Source organism: Tauraco erythrolophus, chromosome 11 (assembly GCF_009769465.1).
Source record: "Tauraco erythrolophus isolate bTauEry1 chromosome 11, bTauEry1.pri, whole genome shotgun sequence".
Taxonomy (NCBI): Eukaryota; Metazoa; Chordata; class Aves; order Musophagiformes; family Musophagidae; genus Tauraco; species Tauraco erythrolophus.
In genome coordinates, this window is record NC_141475.1 from 28,764,825 (window position 1) to 28,784,184 (window position 19,360).

The following is a 19,360-nucleotide window of genomic DNA, read 5'->3' on the forward strand; positions in this document are numbered from 1 at the left end:
GCTGTGCTATCACTCGCCGACACGTCCCGTAGACGTGTAAATAATTGTAAGGGTATGTATTATTATGTAAATAATACATACCCTTTTCTTTTGTTTCTTTACTACTTCAGACTGAAAGAGGCAAAATAAAAAATTTAAAACCCCGTCACCGGCTTTTCCTTCCCCATCCGCTGACCCACCTTGGAAAGGATTAGTCACTAAGCCGGAGTGAGCGAAGAAGGTGAAAGCGGGCTGAGGCAGGGAGCTCCCCGCGAAAAACAGCAGAATTTGGGTTTTAGTTACTATGTGGGACTTTTCCCCTTCCAGAGAGAAAGGACATTCTGGGCAGATTTTAAGTTCTTCCAAAACCGACTGCGGTGCGGTGTCGCAGCCGGTGCCACTGAAGCCGTGACCAGGAACTGCTTGGTTTTGCCAGCAAATGGAATTCCAGCAGGAAAATATAGGTATGTCACCAAATTTTTATAACTCCTTACCCGAAATTTTTGTAAAGCAGCTCATTTACACGGAGGGCACGTTTTCCAGGATGGCTTCGCCAGCAGCGTGCGAGCTGGGTGTCCACATGGGCCACCACTCATCTCAGAGATCTTGTTTTTCAACAAGCTTAATGCTTCTCCTGCTTCTCAAGCCCCGTGTCCCGTTCATTATTTGTGTCTGTTCTCCAAGCAGAGCTTCACCAGAAAATAGCTCCTGAAACTCTTCAGCATGGTGCCTGCGGAGTCCTGACCCAGCACCCGGCCATCCCCAGCAAGGCACCTTGGGCACCGGGCACTGCTCCCCACTCCTACTCCCCACACTATTTTGTAGTGCTACAAAAACAGCATCATGGACTGGTTTGGGTGGGAAGGGACCTCAAAGACCATCTCGTTCCAACCCCCCTGCCATGGGCAGGGACACCCTCCACTACACCAGATTGTCCAAAGCCCCATCCAACCTGGCCTTGAACACTGCCAGGGATGGGGCAGCCACAGCTTCTCTGGGCAACCTGTGCCAGTGCCTCACCACCCTCAGAGGGTAGAATTTCTTCCTTATATCTAATCTAAATCTCCCCTCTTTCAGTTTAAAGCCATTGCCCCGTGTCCTGTCACTACACGTCTTTGTCCCAAGTCCCTCTCCAGCTTTTCTGTAGCCCCTTTAGGTACTGGAAGGTGCTGCAAGGTCTCCCCAGAGCCTTCTCCAGGCTGAACAGCCCCAACTCTCCCAGCCTGTCTCCATAGCAGAGGTGCTCCAGCCCTTGGATCATCTTCGTGGCCTCCCCTGGACCCGCTCCAACAGCTCCATGTCCTTCTTATGTTGGGAGAGCTGAACACAGTAATATTAAAATAAAACCAGTCTGAGAAACATTTCCAATACATTTGGTTACCATGAGGAGCAAGCCGCAGTTTGCTGAAGGGCCGATGCTGTGTCTCCCATGGGGAACAGCGGGGACACGGCCATGGAACAGCGGTGCTGCATGTCCCACCAGCCACCCAGAGATCCCGGCACACGGCAGCGAGGGCACAGCGGCCCCAAAACGCTGCCACCTCTCCTACACGGCCAGGTCCCTGCGCTCTCGCAAGGGCTGCTGTGTTCCTGCAGCTCCCCCGCCTCCTCCGGAGTGGGATACAGCGAGCACCACAGCGGAGGATGCGGATGGACAGCAGCTTCTAATCAACTTCTAAAATGGATTTGTCCAGGAGCAAACGCCTTGAAGGCTCCCACCAAATGCTGCAGAGTGGTGGGGAGCATCGCCGGGACCACCCTGGAGAACACGGGTGGGATAAGGGACACGGTAGCCAAATCCCTCTGCGTCTGCAAGACCCATCCCAACCATCCACTGACTTCACAGCAGGTATCTACCCACCGCCGAGCGCCGTCAGACCTCCATTTGAAGGATCTTTTCCAAATACCGAAGCGCATGGAAGTTTTGCTGGAGCAGGAGCTGTAGAAGCAGCTCCCCGGAGCCGTCCCTCTCCCGCCGCGCTGCTCCGCACGCCCTGAAGCCCAGGCGAGGGGCAGATGGCCACCGATTGTAGAAGGGAAAACATCACCCCGGCTTCAACCTGCGGGCTCACAGCGAGGCACGTGCAGCGCGTTGTCTTTTCCTTACCCAGAGCTAATTCCTTACCAAACGTGTTCTGCAGTTGGCGTCTTACAACGTTAGTCTAAAATAAAAACAAGCGTGCTCGAAATTCCAAATGCATTTTGCCAAGGCAGCCACGCTAAAATAATACATTTTAAATCTCTTAAACAAACCGTGCGCTTCACAAGTAATGAAATTAGCAGTGTTTCTGCATTGCATCTTTTCTTCCATCCGCTGCTGCCGTGCCCTGGCACCACTGCCCCGTGCCCAGCATCGCCCTGCGGCCACTGGCGAGCTCATCAGCAGGACACGACCGCATTATTTAAAAGCTTCCTTAAAATACCAGTGGTTTGCTTCTGCGTAACGAGACCCGACACGAAACACGTGCTCTTTAAAACGCCGTTTGTCCTTGAAGTCAATCTCGTTCTCCTTAGCCCATTGCTCTTAAAGCAGGGGGGTGAGAATGGTGGGAATGGCAGCAGCACCGGTCGCGTGTTTCTCCCTGAGCTAAACCTCACTGGAGGGTGGATAACGAAGCTGATGGACAGATGTTAGAAACATTTTTATAAATAATATTAGAATACTTGGCAATAACACTAAAAATCCAGTTTTCAACAAATTAAAGTTGATGTAGGAGGTTCTTGGCCCAGTTGGGTCTCCAGGGCAGGGAGGGGAGAAGGGGGAGCCCCGAGCAGCAGCGACCCCTCGGCTGGGTCAGGGTTGTGGGGCACAGCCCGCGGGCACCGCCGTGCTGGCAGCTCCTCCGGCGGCAGAGCCGGGCCTGGAGAACCGGGAAGCAGCCTTGGCAGCTGCTGCTCAGCCAGGTGGGCACCAGCCTCGTAGTCTACTTTAAAAAAAGTACACGATTTTGCTCTATCTGAAATCTGGGAGAGAGAGATGTTTCCAGTGCCCGCGCTCAGCCCGGGCTCCCGCAAAGTCTCCGCGTGCCGACGGCGTGAAAGCCGGGCGGCGCGCGTACCTCCGGCAAACGCCGCGCACCACCACGTCTTTCACGTCTACACGGTGAGTAAAAGTGTGTTCAAACCTAAAGTCCACTTTGCCTGCACTGGTTTGAGCACTGCAAGGTTAAACGTGGCTTTGGCACCGGCGCGGCGAGAGGAGAGAAACGCAAACCGCACGGAACCCACCGCCTTACTCAGCAGCTACAAACTCCCGGAGAGCCGCGAGGAACCTGAGAGCAGCACAAATCAGCAGCGATTTTGTTTACTCAACTGATTCCTCTTTCTCCTTATCCGAGTTATTCCTCCCTTCTCCGTAGCCATTATGAGCTACAGTCCTGGGGGGAAACGCATTGTGAATTCAGCGTAAATCCGTTCTGTTCCCCGGATCGGTCTTAATTTACAGCAATAAAATGGAGATGAGACTGTGAGCCGTAAAAATCAACCTGATGTGGAGAGCTACTGAAATAATACGTAATTTTATATCAAAATAATTGTGCCATTTGCATGTGAGTGCTTAAAACTACTCGTAATTGCAGCAAGACTTCAATAAACCGTGGATTCTGAAACACGCGAGGTCGTTATTACGGTTATCGCTTGCAGTACGATGCAAGAAGAAGACACAAGTCCTGAAATACAGCAAAGAAATCTATCCCCCATTTCCAAACTCCTCTTGCAGCCCAAGCTGCCCCGTGTGTTTTTCCAAGCCAGGCAGGTTGGAAGTTTGCTCCTGACTCCCGAAAGCCCACGCTGGCGCGGGCCGTGCAGCCGGGCACGTTGCACGGCACCTGCACGCACAGCTTTGCAACGCGATCCCGGCGGTAATAATGGCACACTTCTAGGGGAGAAAGCAGCGCTTTGATCAAAAGGAGTGCAATTTTTGCTTCCAGCCCACGGGTCACCCGGGGTACGTTCAAAGGAGTGGAAGAAACCGCCGGCGATCGCGGAGGCGAAAGTCGTTTTCCCGACGGCAATCCCGGGTCTCGGAGGCGGCGGTGGGTCTGTGCAGGGCTCCATCCTCCGCAGCGGCTGTGTCGGGACCTCACCAGGGAGGGGGAATGGCTGCGGGATGTTTCCCAGGAGCAGGTTTGCATCCCTCCCTTCCTGCTGAGCCTGGGATGCTCCAGAGCATCGCTTCCCTCCGGGCTGGGACCCGCCGGCCCATGGGGACCAGTAAGGTTTGAGTTAACCACAGGATCGAGAGTTTCATGCTTGTTACACACTTGAATTATGTCTGCCAGCGGATATTTATTTAGGCAGAAAAGTGGGATGAGGGATTCTTTGTGCTGTAGTGTTTTTATTGTGCCTTTTAATGGCTGGAATTGGTGTGCACTGCTCTGCCCTCGGCTAAGTCAAGCCCACAGCCGCCTTTCCAGGAGGGTGAAAAGAAACATCCCACTGGATCCGCCGGAGAACCACCCCCACCGCTGCGCTGCAGTGCATTAGCAGCTCTTTATTAACGTGCTTGGACAATAACCCACAATTTCGGGCACACAGCGAAGAAAAACACTTTCAAACAGCTGGTGAATTTTGAGCCGGCAGGACGCAACGACCTCCGCTGGAACGTGGCCAGGCCACTGCCCCGCCGTCACCGGGGACGCGGGAAGGTCCCACAGCCTGCAGCCTGGCAAGTGGCAGCACCCGGGCAACGAGTCAGAAGAAAAATCCCAAGTAAGGAATGGCTTGACCAGGCCCCCCTGCACCGGGCTCGCCGGGAGCGTGGGCGCCCACAAGCCTAAGATGCACCCGCTGCCCTGGGAGAAGGCAGCAGATGGGCAGCAACGCCGTGTGTCCTGCCAGCTTGGTCTCCTCCAGACCTTTCATGCACACTGGGGTTCACACCGGTGCTTTATGCTCCAGAGCTGAGCAGGCAGCTGAGCTCATAGCTGAGCACTGCGGCACCTCCCGGGTGGCCGGGAAAGGTCTTTGGCTGCTAAAGCTGCTCCAGACCTCACAAAACGCCACACGTGATGCCAGTGCTCGGTCACTGCAAGGAGCACTGCTGTTTCCCCTGCGGCAGACCTGACCCAGCAGGGACGAGGTTCCCAGGCTGGGCTCCCCACTCAGGCTCCAATTTCTGTTGCCTCCTCACCAGCCATCACTACTGCCCATCCTGGGCACCTCCGCGGCACAGGCAGGAGCCCCAGCGTCGCAGTGGCATGGGCACGGTGGCCATGGGTGGCTCATGAGCCAGGGCTGAGGCAATGCACATGGGGTGGGAGGGATGGGTTGTCCCTCCAAGGGACAGTGCCTGGCCTCCCTGCACCTCATCCCAGGCTCCATGCTGGCCGCAGGGCAAGCACGGACTATTGACTCCAGCACCTTGCCTTGGCAGCTAAAAATTTTTTGTTTAGGCTGGCACTGGAGTTAATGGTCAAAGCTGCCACCATCAATTATTCATGAACACAAATGGAGAGGTGAGCTTTGTAGATTGGGTCCCTGGTGCCCGCATGCGGGCAGAGCTCTCAGAAAGGGCTATTTTGGAACTGCTGATGGCCCCAAATTGGCAGCGCAGTGGCTGGAGCTGAGCCCCGAGCCCGCCATGGCTCAGCTCCCTGCCACGGCCTGGGCACGGAGCAGGCTCACGGGGAGCCAGGATGCTCCAGGGCAAGACTTTGCCCTGCTGTGTGCCTGATGGCAAGGCTGCCCGTGTGAGCATGGGGAGGCTGGTACAAGTCTCGGAGAAGTTGTCCTCTGTAGTAGCCGTGGCACGTCCCAAATTGCCCCGCACACGAGGATCAGGGCTGGATCCACTTTACTGATGGCTTGAATTGGACTGACAATAAATTTTTTTAAAATATGGCAACTTAGGAGGGAGAAGAACCCAAGCTGTGACCTTCTGATGGCCCAAAGCAAGTGAAGACCCAGCCGGCCAGCCCTCCTGCCGTGCTGTGCGCGGGAGGGATGCGAAAGCACATCCTTTGTTTCCAGCAGCGGTGCAGCAGATTGCCATTCTCCGAGCCAGGCGTTGCAACTCCATCATTTTCCAGGAAAGACTTGAAGGGATCCCAAATATTCTCCCCGAGCATCCGGGCAAGCTCACCGGCAGGACTGAACTGGAGCATTAAAAAGGATAAAAGGGAAGAGTCGCTCTCGCCGCCCGCCTTCGGCACGCGGGAGGCAGCTGCGGCCGTGCCCGGCGGTGACGGCGGAGGTGCTGTCTGGGGAGGTCCCGTCCCTCTGGCTGATGCCACAACCCAACAGGGAGGCAGCAGAACAAGATTCGGCGAATGCAAAGAGGAGGTTTGCTCCCGCGAACGCCGCCGGAACGCACCTGAGTCCTGATATTTGCAGATGTTCCCCGAGGAACATATTTATTCCCGTAAACTTTGTCTTTTATGTTCCAACTGGGGCTCTGAGCTGGAACGGGCCCAGAAACACGTCGCTCGGTGAAAAGCCCCCGAGCTGGCTCCTCTCCCGCCCCCACCCCTGTCACAGCGTAGTCGCTGTCTCTCCCTTTTACATAATCCCACTGGCATCAGAAGCGCCTGGCAGCCGGGGGAGGCAGTGCCAGGGTCGGGGAGCATCCGGGGAGCGGAGCGGGAGCTGCGGGGCAGCCCTGCCAGGGGGGCGGCAGCATCGCTTGGGGTCTACGGTGGGAGCAGCTACGGGTATTTTTAGGGTGAAACCGGGGGCAGTTTGGCTAATGTGTCATTTGAAGCAGCGCACGCCGCATAGCTTAGCATCAGGGACATAATTCAAGCAGAAAATGAGCTGGGAAGGACTTCAGCATCAAATACAAGGGAGCTGAGGACTTTACAGGAGTATTGGTGCAGCTGTTGGGAAAAGCCTTTGGCTTCTCCGGGAGCTGGGTTTCCCTCCGACTGAGGAAGCAGCCCCAGAGATGAACACGAAATATCAGCTCCGTCGCCGTTGGTAGGCGTCTTCCCGAACGAAAGGTTATCGCAACTCAGCAGCATCGCAGCTGAGCCTGCAGGTTTAGTCAGCTCTGCCTCCAAATTCCCCTTCTCTCCTTCTCTCGGGGGAGAGATCGGCTCTAGATACAGAGAGATTTGGGAGCAGAAACAGGGATTAGTCATAAAGATAAAACATCAGCCTTGTCGCCAACGAGCTGCTACTCCTGCCGCAGTTCCCCGGGTCTCGGGCAGCCAAAGCCGGCGGAGCCGTCAGGGCTGTGCCCAACACCAGCAGCAAAGTCAGCCCTTGGCATCGACACCTGATCTCGAAATAAGCCGGGAAGGGTTTACCAAGGCCCGACTTCGGAGGCTGCAGGAGCGGATGTGTCACGTGGGCAGCAAGCAACTGCCATTGCCCAGGGTGTCGGTGCCCTGGCAGCACTGGGGGCATGCCGAAAACCAGCAGAGAGCTGCTGACAATGAGTGCACGGTGTCCATAAGCCTAATGAGCAAAAGCCATGACTTGGGAACAGAACATGTCTCTCAATGACAAGATCAAAGACGAGTCTCCCACATATGTGTTTATGGGGGAAACTGAGGCAGGGAGGTGCAATGGCTTGGACAGGGCTGGAGGGGTGTCACAGGGAGCTCCTGGCTGGCACTGCTCCACCGATCCTGCTCCACTGGGAGCCTCTGGGCATCTGATGAAAGGATGAATTATACCGATTTTGAGAATTGCCTCTCTTTAGGCAGAACCCGCCACCATCCTCCAAACTCTGCCCTCCCCACAGCCTGGCCAGCCTGCAGTGTCCGGAAGCCAGGGCTGCCAGCCCTCCAGGACCACCCTGGAGCACTGAGCCTGCCCCGCCATGCCACCCCCCAGCACCCCATCCGCCTGGGACCTGGCTCCAGGAGATCAGGCAGTATTTGTGCTCTCACCCCGGGCACGCTGCCTGGACCGCTTCTGCTGTCGACCCCGCGCCGGGAGCAAGTGGCAGGAGGGCCCAACGCTCCTGCTGAAAGTTGGTCACGGCCCAACCACAGGAACAAGGAGTCGGAAAGGCCGGGCTTCCACCGGGGCGAAGCCTCCGTGTTATCTGCCAGCTCTTCAAACCACCCACAGCAAACTACACCTGAGCATCCGATTCACTCTGCTTCCACAGCCCCGTCTCTGCGGTTCCTGGAGAGTTAAGACGGACATTTTCATAGCTACAGAACTGCCTAAACTGAGCTGCGGGCACGCGTGAATTCCGTGCCGCGGTGCTGAAGCCGCCTTGGCTTTGCCTCCCTCCCAACGGCCGTAAAACCAGTGTAACTGCAAAACCGCACCCTGGCCCCGCACCGCTCCCCCGGCGCGGGCACGGCTGGCTATGCAGGAGTGGCGGCCATCCTTCAACGGGCCAGGAAGGAGGGCAGGTAAAGTCGCCCAGAGCCCTGTGCCCCTTGCCACCCTCCCCACGCCCTGCCCTGGAGACCCTCCTCGTGCCGCCCACCCGCTGCCCTGCGCAGGGCTGCCATGGGCGAGGGGTGCGGAGCATCCCCAGGCTGCTCCCTTCTCCCGGTCCCAACAACGTCACCCAATAGCTGCCGAAAGGGACATCCCGGACAGGCAAAAGCCAGCCGCCAAAGTCATGGAAATCCTTCTCGTTTTCAGCTGAAGGCATGACAGAGAAGCTTGTCAGCTGCCCACACAGCACTTCGGGCTGAAGTCAGAGCCGTTCGTTAGGTCTCCTGCCTGGGTCAGGAGGACGAAAAACCTGTGAGCTGCAAGAGGCATTTGACAAGAATGCCTATGAGATTTTTTTCTGCATTTCACCCAAGCTGGTCTTTGATCTCATCTTCACTAAGTGAACGAGGTGAAGTCACCAAGCCATCACCACGACGAAATGGTGAAGCTTCTTTTTGCTCCATACAACACGCTGCGAATGAACTTTTCCCGGCCAGCCTCGAACACGCTGTGCTAATTGATTTTTCTGCTCATCACACCAATACAAGTTATGTCAAACACTTAACAGAAACCATCTTAACACGACTGTTGTAAATTCACAATGTTGCATATAACCTACCCAGGCAAGTGGATTTCTGTATGAAATCACAAATACGTATGCCTGCAAAAATATCAATACTCAAACGCTAATTCGGTTTTGTATAAGTTTAAAAAAAATCTATTAATAACCTTAGTAGAGCGCTCCTCTGCAAAATCAGATGCATCCAGGCAGGCAATTCTCTAGAGGCAAAGTAAAGAGCTATTACACTGCAACGTAACAAAGACCGACACCGTGACCATACCTATATTTCATGCCCGTTTGCTTTGCGGTGGATTCTTTTAAGGAAATGTGGTGCTGCGGGGTAAATGTCCCCAAACTGCGAGCAATGATAGCCACTGTCCGGAATTTCGCCCGGGCTGCATTCACCACGTTGGGGGTGGTGGTGTTCTGCTTGCTGATGAGTCTGTCTTCACCATTCCGACTCTTCAAGTTGTGCTCCGTGCAGGCGATGGACACTTGCATCGCGCCCGCCGTGCGCCCGCAGCCGCCGCCGCTCGCGGGCTGCCCAGCGCGGGGCTCGGTCCCGGCGCCGCCGCCGCGGAGTCCCGCCGGCCTTCGGCTCCCCCGACGAGCGGAGAGGGGGGGGGTGGTCTGCGGGAGAGCGGGAGGGGAGAAGCCCCGAACTCCACCGAGCGATGCCAAGCGCCGGTTTCCGCTCGCTCTCAGGTCTCCCCTTGCGGTACCGGCTGCCGCTCAGACAAAAGCATCCAGGCAGTCAGGTGCTCCCGGGCACATCGAGCTGCTCCTTCATCATGATGCGCCCGCCGCCGCCGCCGCTCCGGGCTTGCTGCAGCCTGGCTCCCGGTCGCCGGTTTTACCCCGCTGCGGGCTCGCTGCGAGCGCTGCCTCCGGTACCCGCCGCACCGCCGGCTGCGGAGCGGGCAGCCCGGCCGCCCCGGCCACCCTCCGCTCGCCAGCCCCTCTCTAAGGACCGCCGGTAGCCATCGGGCTTCCTTCGCCCCGCCGCAGCCGCCCGCTCCCTCCCTCCCTCCCGCCCAGCCCCTCCCAGCCCCCCGCCGCGGGGGGCGGCGCGGCCCCGGCTCTGCGGCGGCCCCGGGATCGCCCCGTAGGAGCCTGCGGGATGGGGGGGGCGGGGAGGCGGGGAGGGGGCTCCTTTGTGCGCAGGGGGCGGCAGGCCGGCGCTTCAGGCAGCTGCGTCCCGGAAAAATAGCATCGCTAAGCGAGGAGAGGAGCTCTTCTAGCGGGGGACAATGGGTGTTAAAATGGGCTAACTGGGGGGGAGGGGGGGGGGGGGGGGGGGGGGGGAGGGAAGGGAGGGGGAGAAAAACCGCTCCGCGGCAGCGTGCCGGGGAGTTAACACGTTACTGCCGTGTTTCTGGCAGCCGAGCCGCAGCCCGGCGCTGGCAGCGGTGCCCGGTTAATCCCGCTGCCCCCGGTCCCCTCCGGCCCTCGCCGCAGTCGGGGCTGCGGGCAGGGCAGCGAGTCCCGCTCCCGGCCAGCACCTCCCCCCCGGGCACCCCCGGGCGCTGGGAGGGTGAGGGCAGGGGCAGCCAGGGCACCCCCGGGCGCTGGGAGGGCGAGGGCAGGGCCAGGGGCCGTTTGAGGTCACCCCCCAGGAGCTCTGCCCGTGGGGTGCAGAGCCGCGGGGTGTGCATGGGTGGTGGCACAGAGCGGGTGGGTGGGCGAGGGCCGGGCTGCGGTCACCCGCTGTCCCTTCCCCAGCCCTGTGCAGGACGGTGGGAAATGGGCCACAGGGGTTCCCACACCCCGCTCCTAAATCTGCCCTCGGACTCCCAGGAGGGCTGGGTGAGGGGTGGGCATCTCTGGAGGTCCTCTCACCCATCCCCTGCTCATTGCCCTGGCTGCCCGGGACCCTGTCCCGTTGGGTGTGAGTAGCTCCGAGAGTGGAGACCCCCCGGCCTCTCCAGTGACCTGCCAGGGTCCCTCCTGCTCAAGGCACATGAAGGTGGAGCAGGAGCCGTGGCAAGAAGAGAGAAGCTGGAAGTGCTGGTGGGGCGATGACGATCCGTTTTGATGATGACAAACCTCTGCTTTCTTCCCCTGCAGTGGGGGCACAGCACAGTTTTCTCTCCCCTGCCCATCCTGCTGAGGAGGGGGAGTGCAAGAGCGGCTGGGTGGGCGGCTGGCAGCCAGCCAAGGCCACCCACCGCCCTGGGGGACAGGGTGAATAGCTTCTGACAATCTCTTTGCAGTTCGTTTATCTAATGGCTCATTAGTGCTTACACAGCACATTTCTCTGAGGATGGAAAGCGTTCTAGCAGAGTGAAGAAAGTTACCTTACGGTATTTTTCAAAAGATGATGAACAGTTAGTCACACAGCAGACCCACAAACCCCCAGCCGTGAGCAGCCCCCTTGGACCCACCCTCAGGTTGGGGGCAGAGGGACCCCTTGGCACGAGGGCAGGGCTGATCTGTGGGGTGGCCATCAGAAAGCCATGGAATAACGAGTTACTGAACTAACCGCTGCGAGGCTCCGGCTCAGACACAAAATCAGCTTTGAGAGAGTTTCCAGGCACCTAATCAGTGAGTGAGTATCACAGATCACAAATAAATGCAGTTAAATACCAGAAAAGAGTGTCACCTGGAGGCATGAGCCATGGGGTCGCCGACACCAGGGTGCCCCACGGCAGGGCCTCATCCAGGACATCCTCCACGGGACTGGGGGATGCACTGGGGTGTCGGTGGTGACACTCAAAAGGCTCTGCCTCGACAGCGCAGCCATCCCAATGCAGACTAAGCACTCACTCGGTTTTTGGAGCCCAGCTTTGCCTTTCAGAGACCAAAGCCAGATTGACAAAACCGGGATTATGTCTCTCTCTGATGGACACACACCATCCTCTTGCTTGGCATGAGTATTTCAATAAATGAGAGGTATTTTTACATCCTGCTCTATACACGTCTGAAGAGCTCCCGTTGCAGCCAGCGGCTGGCTCTGCTGGTGCTCCCGAGCAGTCTGACTCGGTCCTGGGGACATGCCCAGGCACCATCACCAGGGCCCTGGTCACCATCCCTGCTGCCACCGCTGCCCACGCCCTTGGGTGCCCACACCATGGAGGGACAGAAAGAGACAGTCACATTCTGCACTGGCACATCCCACAGTGCATATAAACTCAAGCCGCTTAGCTTCACAGGGGTTACAGACTGCCAAAGAAGTAGGTATTTAAATACAGGATTTATTTCATTTCCCTGAACAAGATAATCACTTCTAGACTAAAATGTTGGAATAATGTAATTTTGTATCCTGAAAATCCTGAGCTTATAAAACAAGAGGCACGTGACAGCCTCAGCGAAGGACAGTGCTGGGGTGCAGTGGCAGCTCAGGCTCAGCCACGGGCCTCTGGCCGGGCTCTCGGTGCCCCTTCAGTGCCAAGACGTACGCACACGTTTGCCCCCTGAGGAAGATGACAATCGCTCATTAAACAACTTGCTCAAAATGCTTCATCGAGCAAATCTGTTTTAACGCAGATGCTCCCAGCCACGCCGACTTTGCCTTCCCTGCGATCCCCGTTAGCCCCTGCCCCGGGAGCTGCTCTGTCCATCCCAGGGTCCAAAACACAGACAAGAGCCAAACACGGACCCAGGGCAAGCCAGATGCTCCGGGCAAGCGCAGCAGCCGCAAGATGCCGTGTGGCTCCTGCACAAATACACATTTCAGTGCCCCGAACAGTCCGTTCCTCTGCCCAGGACCTTGCAGGGGTGGGATGATGCACATCGCCGCGGCGAGCAGAACGGAAACCTCCAAAAAGGAGAAAATACTGTAATCAGACCCGTTTTGGTCCCTGCGGGGGCACCGAGGGGAGCTGGGGCCGTGCAGCCGAGCCCTTCCCTGGGGCTCCCATGGCCGAGCCGGGGGCACGGGGGTCTGTGGTCCCGTGGGGCCGGGCATCAGCACGACTTTTGCCGTAACAAGCAGAAAAAAGATGCTTCTGCAGCCTGAAACATAAAATAAAATTAAGTCCTTCGGTCTGGGTTGGATGAAGCATTTCGGGCTGACGCAGACCTGGCCTTCCGGCACGGCTCAAGCGGAGCGCCCTGCTTCCTTCCTTCTTTCTTTCTTTCTTTTAAATTTCACCTTATAGTGGAGAAACTTGGAAACATCGTGCCAAGTCTGGCTTGAGATTTTGCTTCTGGATGGCAGCGGTCACAGGCTATTTGCGCTAATTACTCTGCCGTGCCATTCTACCAAAGCAGAGCATTTCACTGGACAAATATCAATTAGCATCTCATTCGTTTCGTTAAATTGGAGCTGATCGCCGGCTAAACTAGTTTTTTCGGTAACATCAGTATGCTGCATAGAAATTCTGGAAGGATCTGTCAGTCTTTTGAGATGATGGGTCTTAATTACACCCCCTCCTTGTGCTCTGGCCGCAGCAGCAGGCTGTGCTTGCCATAGTCGCATATGGTAATTAAACAATATGCACCGCACGGGCAACGAGGCTACGTTGGCGTGGGGTAAAAGGTAGAGCTGTTCATGCTTTACCAAGTAAAACCTTTTTTCGCCACCAACTGCGAAGTTCATGTTTCTACCTGAAAAAGTAAACTGGAAAATGTCATTGATCTATATAAAAATCTCACCTTTTACATAAATAATCTAAATATTTCTCTATCTTAACCTTGATTTCTTATAAAATTGTCTTTTAAATTTTGAGTGCTGATAAAAGGAATCCAAAGAGCTGATAAAACAAATCCATCCTGGTTATGTCCGTGGGCCGAGGCGCTGCGGCTCCGTGGTGGCGCAGGTGGGTGTGTGGGAAGGGGTCCCGGACACCCCCTCTGTACCACCCCTCACCACCACAGGGGCCTCGGCAGCTGGCACCTCCTCTGTGATGCCAATAACCTGGTTTTGGTTCGTAAGGGTGGCAGGACTGGCATGTCCACAAGGACATGCTGGGGCCACGAGCCAGGCAGCGCCCCCGGGATGTTCCCAGTGAATCACAACACAATCAGGGTACGTTTTCACCTTCTTTCAGGTGGAGGTTTATGCACCGTGGAAGACACACTGAGGCGTTCAGTTGCAGGTTGCGACGCAGCGGAGAGCCGGGCACAGAGTACACACTGCCAGTTACATAAACACTCATCCCTGCATTGCTGACCAGCAATCCGCGTCACCAACCACGATGCCATCTCAGCCAGTTTAAGCTCTTCAACCAAAATTCATCAACATCGAGAGCTGACAGCAACTTCATACAGAGGCGAACGTAGCACCCACCAGCACCAACATCAGATGAGCCCCTCTGCAAAGTTCCCTTGCTAGAAGCCTTCCTTTTTAGCAATACATACACTTATTTTCAGTTTGGCTATCTTTTAGGTTATGCCACCATGTGTATCATACAAGGGCAGGGAATGGTTAACCATGCTTTCCAGTGCACTTGGGAGATGTGCCGAAAGCACTGGCCGCTTGTGCCAGGTGATGCTTGTGCAGCCGCGACTCTCTCATGGGGTTCATGGTGGGACTTTGGCAAGTCCCGTGGGGAGACCAGTGTCCCTGCCGGGCGTTGGGGAGCTCCTGTGAGCTTGGGACAGCAGGTGCTATCAGGCAAGGTGCCTGGGATGTGAATCTGGAGGAGCCTTGGGGTCCCGAGCACCCTCACGCCTGTCTGCCAGGAGATCAGGTGCCCATACCCCCAGGGTGAAGTGTGTTCTGACCCTGGGGCAGCATTCGGATGGCAGCTCCCAGCAGGCAAAGGGCACTAGGTTGCCCAGAGAAGTTGTGGCTGCCCCATCCCTGGCAGTGTTCAAGGCCAGGTTGGATGAGGCTTTGAGCAACCTGGTGTAGTGGAGGGTGTCCCTGCCCGTGGCAGGGGGCTTGGAACTAAATGGTCTTTGAGGTCCCTTCCAACCCAAACCATTCCATGATTCTATGATTCTCCCGCTGCCACAAAAGCAGCCTCTCCCGGTGGCAGCCACCCAGGCCAGGCTGACAGCAGCTCTCTGCGGAGGAGACCCCACCAGTGCCCTGCACACCAGCACAACCAGCTCCTCACCTGGCTCCTGGGTGCAAAATGCAGCACAGCCTGTAAGTACCATCGGCTGCCTGGCCCTGCGGCTGCCCCTGCCCCAGCAGCTTTCCCTCTGCTCCTGTGGGAAGGGACCTGCCTTCACCACCCACAGCCACACCGGGGACCTGTGAGATGCAGCAGGACAGAAAAAGTCACCGCTCTCAGGCTGGAGGCACATTAAAAACACGATTTCAGTGTGCGTGATAGAGTTTTAATCACACTGGACATTTTGACAGGTGCTCAGTGGGACTTTGCATGCAACGTAATTGGATGAGCCCAACTTGGACAGCTGCACGGAAGCACCAAAAATTCATCTGGCAGCACTGTGATGGCAGGACCCCGCTCCAGAAGCAAGGCTTGGGGAATGCTGAGTTCTGTCCATGGAGATTTTCCACCCCAAAAATGCCCTTCTTTATTTTATCTATTATGCCAGACCTTGCTACTGCAACTGGAGTCTGCCCACAGCTGCCTTTCCAAAATCCAGAGCGGATGTTCTAGGCAGTAGTCTCCAAGACTGGCCTTCCTGAGAATTATCTTGATATACTGTCACAAATCCTTGATTTTCAGACTTGCAGTTTAATTCCTCCGCAGCACAGCAGGACGCCCTCAGGGAAGTTCTGTGTTACGTCCCAATAAAAGTTTCATTGGGCCATAAAAGCTCTGACTATAAATCCAGCCAGGAGCAGCTCTCGGCCATCCCAGCAGCAGTCTCACTCCATCCCAGCAGCTGTTTGAGCACAGGTTTCCTGCTGGGCTAATTACTTACGATCGCAGCAGTTCCGTTACATCTCCCTAAATTGGGCTGACACGGGATGCTGGCGAGATAAGGAGTGTTTCCCCCCAGGAGAGCAGGTGGAAGAGCCCGGGAGCAGGCTGGCGTTGGGACGTGCTTCCCAAAAGGACTTCTGGAGTATTAATTGCAATGAACAGCCGAGGCCTCGCTGCAGCGGGATGCTCACCCGCTCGGCGGCGGCGTGGGCTCGCCTGGAGCGGCGGCGACGAACCCCGCGGCAATTCGTGCCTCTTTCGGGGTGTATCTCACCCATGAGGAACGTTTCTTTCCCATAACAACGCTGGAAGCTTGGCAAGGCAACGTGGTATTTCTGCTGCTTTCACATGAAAAGCTTAATTTGCATTTATAATTGCCCTGGGGGAAGACTGATCAAAACTCCCGTTCAGTGTTTTTCAGCGAACACACGTGCAGTGAGGTAGGGCCGGGGTACAATAAGGCAGCACCGTCCCAGCTCCGGTCTTTTTTTTTTCTCTCATATAGAGATCCGCTCATGAGGAATTCATGAGCAAACTCCCATCTAATTTTCAACCCCCTCGGGTGTCCAAGGCGCCCACTCTCCAGCCCCGCACTGGGTGCTGGGAGCACCCACCAAGAGCCAACAGCACCCTGGTAGAGCCCCCGGGCACCATGGAGCCACCTGCTACCGAAGAGCTTTGTGCCAGTTGCCCAGCTCCGCGCAGTATTAAATAATTGTTGCTCAATATAACGTGAAAGAATCACCACCGAAGCCAAGACTCAGAGCTTCCCATGTCTTGTAACCTACCGGGCGCCCAATTCAATTAATCAATCACTTATCCCTGCAGATGGAAAACACCCACCAGCGTGTTAGCTGCTCTGCTCCCCGCTCCAGACCAGGTAATTCAATTTTTCCGTGTTATCTATGTCATTCCGCAGATGACTGGAAGCCAGCGGCTCACCAGAAGGGCTCCAGACACGACCGTTAGATTAATGTATTGTAACATGTTGAGCATGATTAAACATGATTAAAACACTCGGAGCTGCTTGAAGCTCCTCAGCACAGTACAAGAGGTTTTCTTGGTTTTTTTTCCCCCGCCTGCCACGGGTATCCCCATTACTGAGCCATGCATCCGGGGCCAGGGGAGAGGAGCATCCCCAGCAGCGGGATCCCAGGGGGCCTGGCAACATCCTCAGGTGCTGGGGGTTGTGATGCCAGGCTCGGGGACACCAGATGGCACATGGCCACAGGTCACCCAACGTTTTGCTCGCTTCTGCTGTATTTCAGGGCTTTGGGAGGGAAGTGGCCCCAGGCCCCGTGCTCCGTCCCTGCACAGCACGGTGGGCAGAGCCTGGGCCGGGGGCACCGAAGGAAGCCACAACCCAGCGTCCCTGCAGGAGGGGTTAAACAATGACCAAACATTTGCAACTGCAACTGGTTTTTCTAGCAGTTAGACAACGACATGGAATGGTCAAAGGAAGGTGGAGAGCTAGAGAAACGCAGCGAGGTCGGTAGCGCGCCGCATGCAAGCGGGTTTCCATTTTGCCATATGTATATTCTAGACTGTGCATAGAGAAAACGCAGATTTTTCCCCAGGTGTTTTGCATGACTCAATCAATAAATATATTCCAAATAAAGCTCAACCCAAGCTGTCTTCTTCCAACTTGTCTGTGCTTATTGAATAGCAGATTTGAGGCAATTACGTAGATTACTCTGTTATCCACACACGTCAAATATCACCCAAGCATTGCTTGTAACCACTTAAAACTCTAAATTAACTTACATGAAGAAATATGTTGCTAAAGTCTCGGTCTTGGATGCTGAATAATACACAACTCCGTGCTGCCCTTTTCCGGGGCGCACTGTAGCAGATGGGTGACTAATTATCGCGCGATAACTTCTGATTCTTTGAGATGAGCTGGTGGAGGGTCAGAATAAAGACGAGCTACAGGAGACCGTGTCGTTTGCAAAATTTTCTTCCAACAGACACCCCCTTCAGCAGAGGTCCCACTCACCCAGGAACCCTCGGCTTCCACTTGAGCTGCCCTTGGCCCCAGCTGCCTCCATCTCTGGCGGCGCGGGGACCTGTGCTCCAAGCCAACCAAATGAAAGCTGAGGGGTTCCATCAGTGGTTATCTTATGTAAACCAACACCGAATAACGAGCACTGCTAAAACATCATCTTCCCAAATAGTATTTTTTCAAAGAGATTTTTAATTCTTCTGAGATTCTCTCTTTCAGCTGCAACGTTTCTAATTATTAAAGCGAGGGGCACAAAATCCCACCAGTGACATCCAGCAAAACTGGCGTCGGAGAGAAAACTCTTCCCGCTGACCAGCGCTCCCAAAATAACGAGAGGCTTCTGTTGGAATTAGTCATTGAGGAGAATTACCACATCACCCAGAACAATGTCGTTTGCTGAAATGCAGCAGATTACTAAGAAACCATCTTCAGTCCAATTAATTTTATCATCGCCTTTTCACGCTGCCTGGCTCCTCTTCGGGGAACGTGATACAGCAAAAACTGTTGCGTCAGCACTTCCTCCGCCACTTAGCTACCAGCCTACATAGCTAGTTAAAAAAAAATAATAAAAAGTCATCACTTCAGGACTCCTGGAATCTGCTTTTTACCTGAGCAGGGTGACTTCTCCCACCAGGTCTTGCCGGTGCCAGCTTTGGGACCTCCTGTGCTTGCCCAGGGGTGCGGGTAGAATGCTGCCAGGCAAAAGCCAGCGACTGTGGGAACTCTTTAGCTCCCTAATTTTCCCTCCACTGCCTTTGGACTAGGAGGAAAAATACTGCTCTTTTCACTCCCAGAACCCTCTGCAAAGACTTTTTAACCTTTATCTTTGCACCTGAGGCAGGAGCACGGCATATCTCAGAGCAGCATAATGTCATTTTAGTAAATTAAATGCAAGGCATTGTCAAGTCTTTGGGTGATCTCCAAGCTCTGCCAAGTCCTTTCAAGCCAAGGATCCTCTGTACTTCCCAGGGCCAGTGCTGGCCAGGCAAGTAGTCCCTGATCTCCGAGCGCATCCCCAATGGTATTGAACAACCACTTTCACACTGGAAGGGCGCCCATTTAATTAACAAAAGGATTTGCAAGGGGATCGTTGCTTATTGCCAAATGCATAACCACTCATTAGGTCCTCAGGGGAAAGGAATAATTACTCTTGCAATCAACGGGGTGTCTTTTTCTGCAGTGAAAAATGCACAGCTCATCACCCCAGCTGGGACAGGCAACCGAGGGCTGTCAGGGGGAGTTGCTCACTGCCCCCAACAGCCTCACCGTGCCTGTTTGGACGCACTGGGGACTCCCGTGCACTTCACAAACACCCCAGGAAAAAATAGCAACCAGACTGCTGGAATAACGGAAACACTGCGTTGCCTCCTGGAGTCTTTCTGGCACGGGGATGAAGCCAAGCAACTAGGAAAATGCACACTGAAAATAAATAAAAAATAAAAAAAGCTTATCAGGCAGAAGCAGGTCTGCAGCTGACAGTTCAGCCGTGGAAAAAGTGCCTTTCAAGTCAGCCTCCCCAGGCAGCAGCACCCAGCAAAGCCGGGGGGAGCCGGGCTGCCGCGCACCCAGGGGCGCCTCGGCCTGCCGGGGAGATGCAGAAACAGAAAGGTGGTCCCCTCAGCATGGGGAAAAACACAGAATCATAAAAATATACCTCAGCTGATCATTTTGGCTTGCTTAAACTGT

At 55.4% G+C, this 19,360-nt stretch overlaps 1 protein-coding gene across 5 annotated transcripts in view; it reads right to left on the bottom strand.

Moving 5' to 3' along the window:
- KCNAB1 (potassium voltage-gated channel subfamily A regulatory beta subunit 1) overlaps positions 1-19,360 on the bottom strand; it is a 62,283-nt gene that overhangs the window by 32,679 nt on the left and 10,244 nt on the right. For 2 of the 5 annotated variants that reach the window (XM_086618067.1, XM_086618065.1), the window contains exon 1: positions 9,165-9,385. The exons of the other annotated variants lie outside the window; for them this stretch is intronic. In XM_086618067.1, coding sequence (XP_086474193.1) covers positions 9,165-9,385 — 221 coding nt within the window. Of the gene's footprint in view, positions 1-9,164; positions 9,386-19,360 lie in introns of those variants that run through there. 5 annotated transcript variants of the gene reach the window in all.